This window comes from Plasmodium reichenowi, chromosome 14, assembly GCF_001601855.1.
Source record: "Plasmodium reichenowi strain SY57 chromosome 14, whole genome shotgun sequence".
Lineage (NCBI taxonomy): Eukaryota > Apicomplexa > Aconoidasida > Haemosporida > Plasmodiidae > Plasmodium > Plasmodium reichenowi.
The window spans coordinates 1,498,823-1,506,624 of record NC_033659.1 but is presented as its reverse complement, the minus strand read 5'-3'; the positions used below and the strand labels follow the sequence as shown (position 1 = coordinate 1,506,624).

The 7,802-nt window shown below is 15.2% G+C and overlaps 1 protein-coding gene and 2 non-coding genes across 3 annotated transcripts; 2 read left to right on the top strand and 1 right to left on the bottom strand.

The window, feature by feature from the left end:
* Positions 1 to 74, bottom strand: PRSY57_1437600. Its single transcript has one exon. It is a non-coding gene; the product is annotated as a tRNA-Met (tRNA).
* A 1,022-nt stretch (positions 75 to 1,096) lies between these two features.
* Positions 1,097 to 1,201, top strand: PRSY57_1437500. Its single transcript has one exon. It is a non-coding gene; the product is annotated as a tRNA-Sec (tRNA).
* A 2,294-nt stretch (positions 1,202 to 3,495) lies between these two features.
* PRSY57_1437400 (secretory complex protein 62) lies at positions 3,496 to 5,128 on the top strand (the record flags this gene model as incomplete). Its single annotated transcript, XM_012909973.2, has 3 exons — positions 3,496 to 3,513; positions 3,829 to 4,839; positions 5,024 to 5,128. The coding sequence occupies 3 exons, from the start codon at positions 3,496 to 3,498 to the stop codon at positions 5,126 to 5,128; spliced, it is 1,134 nt and encodes a 377-aa protein (XP_012765427.1).
* Positions 5,129 to 7,802: the final 2,674 nt, after the last annotated feature.

Below are 7,802 nucleotides of genomic sequence, written 5' to 3'. Positions count from 1 at the left end.
TGGGTAATGTGAGGATCGAACTCACGACCTCGGGATTATGAGACCCGCGCGCTAACCAACTGCGCCAATTACCCATAACTTATTTTACAATAAATTTAGAGCATGTTAAAAAATAAAAAATATATAAAAAAATTAAAATATAAATATTATATATATATATATATATATATATATATATATATTATTTAAAATTATATATTTTAAAAATTAAATAAAATAAAAAGAATTATTATTTTTTTTTTTTAAAGAATTATGTTAATTGTATATATATTTTTTTTATTTTTTACATATTATGCAAAATTATAATATAATCATATATATTTTAATCAATAAAAATGATATATATAATATATATTATAGTTTTTATTTATTTTCTTTATATTTCTACATAAAATTAATTATAATTCATATTATAAATGTATTTTACTGATTTGATTTGATTTTATTTTATTTTAATTTTTTTTTTTCCTTTTTGGTATAAGGTATATATTATTTTATTCATATAAATTATTTTTTGTACATTTTTATGACGCAATTTCATATATATTTTTGTAATATTGGCCAAAAAAAAAAAAAAATATATAAATATGAAAAGGTAAGGAAATAACAAAATATATATATATATATATATATATATATATATATAAAATATTAAGTATAAACATATTCCAATATAACATATTCAAATACATATCAATACATATAATGTGTTTATTTCATTAATTTTTTTGCTTATGAATTAATTGCATAAAAACAGAATTAATAAAAAAATATTAAGTATTATAAATGTCTTGTAATGTGGTGGATTTTCTTCATACCCTTCTTTTTTTTTCTTTTTTAAATATATTACACATATATATAAAATAAGGTATAATGGCATTTATATTTATATATGTAACATTTTAATATTTATTAAAATTATAGCCTATTCTTAGTTCATTTAAGATTAAAAAATATAGGCTTATATCAATGATTAATGTGATTATAATGTTATATATATATATATATATATATATATATATATTAATGTATAAAAGTTTTTTAATTTTTTTTTTTTCATACTAAAGTATACACTATATTTTAAATTTACCCTAAGCAATGCACCGATGAGTTAGCATGGTTGCTAAGTATGACTTCAAATCATTTGGCGTAGTTTTTCTGCGCAGAGGTTCGATTCCTCCTTCGGTGCGACGAGCACCAAAAATTAAATTACCATTTTTTCGATTTTATTTCTTTCATTATAATTAAGAAATAAATATATAAAACTATACAAATTATAATTTTAAGAATCATGGTTTTAAGTATATTTTAATTAATATATTTATTTTTTATCTTTTTGATAACTAGTGAGAACAAAAATTGTATTAAGAAAAATTTATAATTTACTCATAATATAAGGAGTGAACAAAATTATTTTCTATGTAATATATTTTAAACATCATTAGAAACATCTATATTTAAAATAGAAAAAAAAAAGGATACTCTATTATCGTATTTAAAAAAAAAATTTTAAGTACATATTAATATTAAAAGGTTCATAAGTCTTATAGGAAACACAAATATAAATACTTAAATGTGAAATGATAAATATTAAACATTACAAGAAAAAGGAAATGATATATGTATTTTTATTTGCTAACGACGTTAATTTGGATATTCTATAAAAATATATGATATATATATATATATATATATATATGTGACATTATGTATTTTTAAGAATTATTTTTTTAATGATCTTGTTTGTATGCTCAATATTAATTCATATATATGTAATAATTTCTGAGAAATATTATATATATATTCTTCACATTTCTTCTTTCATTTAATATGTTTTTTCATGGTTCACTTGATATTTTTGTCTAGTTTTATATAATATATAAAATTTCTCGAAAAAAAAATTTTAAACGATTTTTAAATAAGTCTTTTTAATTCTTTTTTATTTAATAAAAGATACTCTAAACCTCATTTTAACTTGTCTCTTATTTATTTTTTATTCATAAATAAAATAAAGGTATAAAAAATATATATATATATATATATATATATATGTATGTATGTATGTATTTTTTAAGTTATATTATATTATATTATATTATTTATATTATTATTTATTATTTTTTTTTTTTTTTGCGTGCTTTTTATAGGAGATTCGATATTTCATCTATGCAATATTAATTTATACATATGTGTATATGCTCATTTATTCTTATATGTAATTAGGTATATATATTTATGTATTTTAAATGAGAAAATATTTGAATGTATAATAATATATTTCTTTTTAATAAAAGGTTCAATAATATGAAATATATATATAGAATACTATTACATATAAATATAATATATATATGTATATGTAAATATTTTATTTTTTATACTATATTATAAAATATTATAGCTTATTTTTATAATTGTTTTAATAAGAAATACAATCATATATATAAATTATATATATATATATATATATATATATAATAAAATAAAAATAACGGAAGAATTAAAATTTACATTTATATTATTTTTTAATTTTTTTTTTATATGTATATATTCCGTGTCATATTTCTTCGAATTTTCTCCAAAAGATTTTCATAAATAATAATACATATAATACGTTTTATTTTTTAATTAGAAAAAATATTTTTGTGCACAAAGAAAATAAAATGGAATAATAAGAATATAATAAGTAAAATAAATATTTTAAGTATATATAAATGAAATACAAAAAGTATTATTATATATATATTATATATATATAATATAATATATAAATATATATAATATATAATATATATATATATATATATATATTATTATTATTATTATGTAATACAGTTTCACTAAAATGTTCAAATTATTTTGATTACATATATATAATAATATATATTAAATATATACCATATAATATATATAATAATATATTTATATAATACATTTGATATATATTATATATACATAAAAATATATTTATTATTATTCAATGTAAATAATATACATAATACAATATTATATGACGAAAAGAAACGAAAAATAAAATATATTTCATACAATATTAAAATATTAATACATTTTTAAGAGAAAAAATAAGTAGTCATGATTAATATATTTTTATAAAAAGTAAATTATTTCCATTAATAAAAAAAAAAAAATAATAATAATTATATTAAAATAAAAGATACCGTATATAAATATTATATTATATTTATATATATTTATATATATTATATATATATAAATATTATAAAAAAAAAATATATAAAGTGGTGCTATTATCAATTGTGAAATTAAACTAAAATTATTATAAATACTTTTGTATCATTTGAAGAGAATATAATGATATTGTGTTTATAAAATATTATTACTTAAAAGGAAAAAAAAAAAAAAAAGAGGGAATATATAATTTTAAATATAATAAATATATTATATATATATATATATATATATTATATATATGTCTCATTTTTTATTGTTTTTTTGTTTCATTAATACAAGAAAATGAGTAACAGAATGGAGGTAAGGACTATAAACTTTATATATATATTTATATATTTATTTATTTATTCATATATGTATTAATTTCTTAATTAAGTTTATATATTATTGTTACGCATATATATTTAATATTATAAAGAAAGTTTATATAAAATATGTAACTATATACAGATATTAATAAGAATTATATATATATATATATAATGATTTATTAAGCGAGAGAAGAAAAAGAAAGAAAAATATATTATATTGTACATATTATTTTTATATGTTAACATTATACGTAATGTATATATATATATATATATATATATATATATATTGTTGACGTTTTAGGAATTAGATCCTGATATGCTTGGAGTGCTTAAGTGCGCTTTCAATGGAGGAGTAAAAGTGAAAAGTGCAGCGGAGGTTGGAAAGAGAGCAGTAGAATATTTTAGAGGTGACGATTTTGTAAATTTTTTAAGTACTAATGGTGAAATGTTAAAAAAGAAATTTCCTAATTTATTTATAAATAGAAATTTATCAGATATGAAAGAAATTGAAGAATTTGCTGACATGTTCATACAGAAAGGTTATATTTATAAAGCTCAATATAAACCAATAAAAGGAATAAATGAAAAAGATGAAAATGGTGTTTATAAAAGACCTAAATGGCCAAAACGATTAATTATGACTTCAAAACAAAATTTTGATAAAACAAGTTTTTATATATTAGTACATGAAAGAAATAAAAAATTACAATATTTTATGTTAATAAGTTTAATTAGTATAGTTCTAATTTGTTGTATGTTTCCAGTTTGGCCACTCAGATTAAAATTAGCTTTATGGCATATTTCAGTAGCATTCTTAACATTAATATCAATAATCATAGTAGGAAGATTAGTTGCTTTTATTTTCTTCTGGTTTTTTGGTGTAGATTATTGGATATTCCCAAATTTATTTGATGAAGAATGTAATGTAGTAGAATCATTTTTGCCATTGCAATCATGGGTTTATAGAAATGACACATGGTTTTTATTTGTAGCAAGAATGTGTACAGCTGTTTTGTTAGCTATAGCTATACAACAATTAGGTAAAACACATTCCATTGCAGATATACGTAATTTTGCTACACAATCATATATTGATATTATTGAATGGGGTAATAAGAAATTAGCTGCTTCTCCTGAAAATGTTTCAATGTATAAATCTATAGATTCAAAAGCAACCTTTGAAGGAAACGTAGATGATGATGATACCGTTTATGATGAAAATGAAGAAAATTATGATTGTTTAAAAAAATGTGGATTTACGAGTTTTGAAGAATTAGTTAGAAAATGTTTCTTAAAGTGTGAATGCATGGAGGTAATTACATGATAACAAAATATTAGTGTGCTCATTTTTACATTTTATGAATAGAGTTATTACATATAAGAACACTATTATTATTATATATATATATATATATATATATATATATATATATAATATATACATGTGTATATATATTTACGTGTTTATTCATTTATACTTTTCTTTAATTTTTTAGAAAGTTATCAAGTCAGAATGCTACAAGAAAAAATGCTCCAAAGTTACAAAGGCTGTTCTGGATGAAGCACATAAAGAAGCATGTTTTGATAAATCAGACAATTAATATTATATTACATATATTAATATTTTGAATTATATTTTACATATTTCTTAAATGTATAAATAATTTAGGGAATATTATTAAACATATATAATATATACATACACAAATATATATATATATATATATATATTTCATTGATTTTTTAAAATGACATTTTATTATTATTCAATTTTTTTTTTTTTTTTATTATCAAACCTTACGGATAAATTATTAAGAATTAATAACTCTTTTCATATTTGTTTTTCTTTTTTATATTTTTGTTATTCCACTTGTTTTTTTTATTTTATTTTGAATGCCATTTTTTTTATATTATATTATAATATATATATATATATATATATATATTCTTTTTTTTTTAAATAAATTTTTATAAAGCTTAATTTTTGGTATTTTAAAATATTAAAAAAATGAAAAAAAAAAAAAAAAAAGGAGAAATAACAAATGATTCATTTACATCATTCAAGAAAATTATAATTTTAATTTATGGGTAAATACATTCTTATAAGACATAATAAAAATAAAAATTTAAAAACAACATATTCTTTTATTAGAAATATAAAATATAATAATTAAGATATTTACCTATAATATATATATATATATATATATATATATATATATTTATATATTCCATGTATTTATAAAAATAAGTTTATTTAATGTTTTTTCTTTTTTTTGGGGGGGGAAGTTGAGTGCCCTTATTAAAAGTAATACATATTTTTTTATTTAAAAATAACATATGAGAAAAGTAAGGTAAAATAGTATATGTAAAAGTTGTAACAGTTTACACACTAATATTTATAATTTATCTATTAACATATATTTTTCTATATATAAAATAAAAGAACAAATTATTTAAATGGACAAAAAGTTTTTGTATTAAAAGGTACATTTTAATAATTTTACAAAAAAGAAAAAATTTCACTATATTAAATTATAAGTCAAAATAATATTCATAAAAAATTGTTATCTAGCTCTATCATAACATTTTATTTAATATGGAAAAAAAATTGTAAAGCAATATAAAATTAATTCTAAATTTGTTCAAGAGGTTTAAAATAAATACAAAAAGCATCTGCATATTATAATGTATATTAGGGTTTTTAAATTTATCCTTTTATATAATAAATATAATACTCCAGTTACAAAATAATATAAAATATACGAAAAATAAAAGATCAAAGTGGAAAACAATAAATTAAAATAAATAATATCAAAAGAAAGAAAATATATATAAATAAATAAATAAATATATATATATATATATAATATGTATAATTTTTTTTTTGAATTATTTATACTGTATATATTATAAAAAAAAAAAAAAAAAAAAAACTTGGTTATTTTTTCCTTCATATATTTTTTTCCTAACAAAAATTATTATATAATAATATTTATTTATATACTAAATATTTATTGCAATAAAATATAAATATATATATATATATATATATATATATATAATATATATAATATATAAGTAGAAAACATTTTATCCTTCCTTTCATAAATATATTTTATTTTTATGGTAAATAATAGATATATATATTATTACATATATATTAAATATTAATATATTATATTTTATATATAATATTTTTTAATATAAGATTTTTTTTTCTTTTTAATTTAAAATGGAATCCCTCATTTTTTTATTTTAATAATTTCTTTTTACATACATAATATAATATATTTAATATATGTTTTATATATATATTATATATATATAATATAATGTATGCATTAAAATTTTTTTTTTTGTTTCCTATATATACATAAAAAAAATATATAAAATATATATATAATATATATATTTATTTGTATAATTTTATATTTTTTCTTTACCTAAAAAAAAAAATAAAAATAATTATATCAAAATTTATAATATCTATATGAATATATTATAATATATATATAAGTTGAATTGTATATAAAATAATAGTAAAATATTTATAATAATAATAATATAATCATCTATTTGGATATAAATATAATAATGTGTTATTTTTTTTAATTTGAATTATTGAAATTTATTTTAAAAAAAGATTAAAATTATTTATACCACTTGTAAAAAAAAATATATATATTATATATATATATATATATATATATATATATATATATATGATAATATATACACGAATAAAATAAATAAATAATAAAAAATTAGAAATACTATTATTATTTTATATATAAGGTTAAAATAAATTTTATATATTATAATATATATAACTTTTGTATTTATCTATTATATATATATATATATATATATATATATATATATAGATCTAATAATAATTAATAGAAATAAGGGTTTCTTTGATTATTATTTTCGTTTAATCTTATATTATATATATAAAATACATTATGTAAAAAATATATGAATATATATTTGTATATATAATATAATATAAAATTGTATGTATTTTTGTATACCTTTTATATTCTTATATGAATATATTTCATTTTTATATGCAAGTGTTTTATTAAAAGGAAAAAATAAAAATATAATGTATATATATATATATATATATATATATATATATATATATATTTATATATTTGAATTAATCAAATAATGGATCTCAAAGTTATATATAATATATATAACTATTTATTTATTTATGTATTTATATATAAGTTATTAACGATATCTCAATAGTTATATAAATAT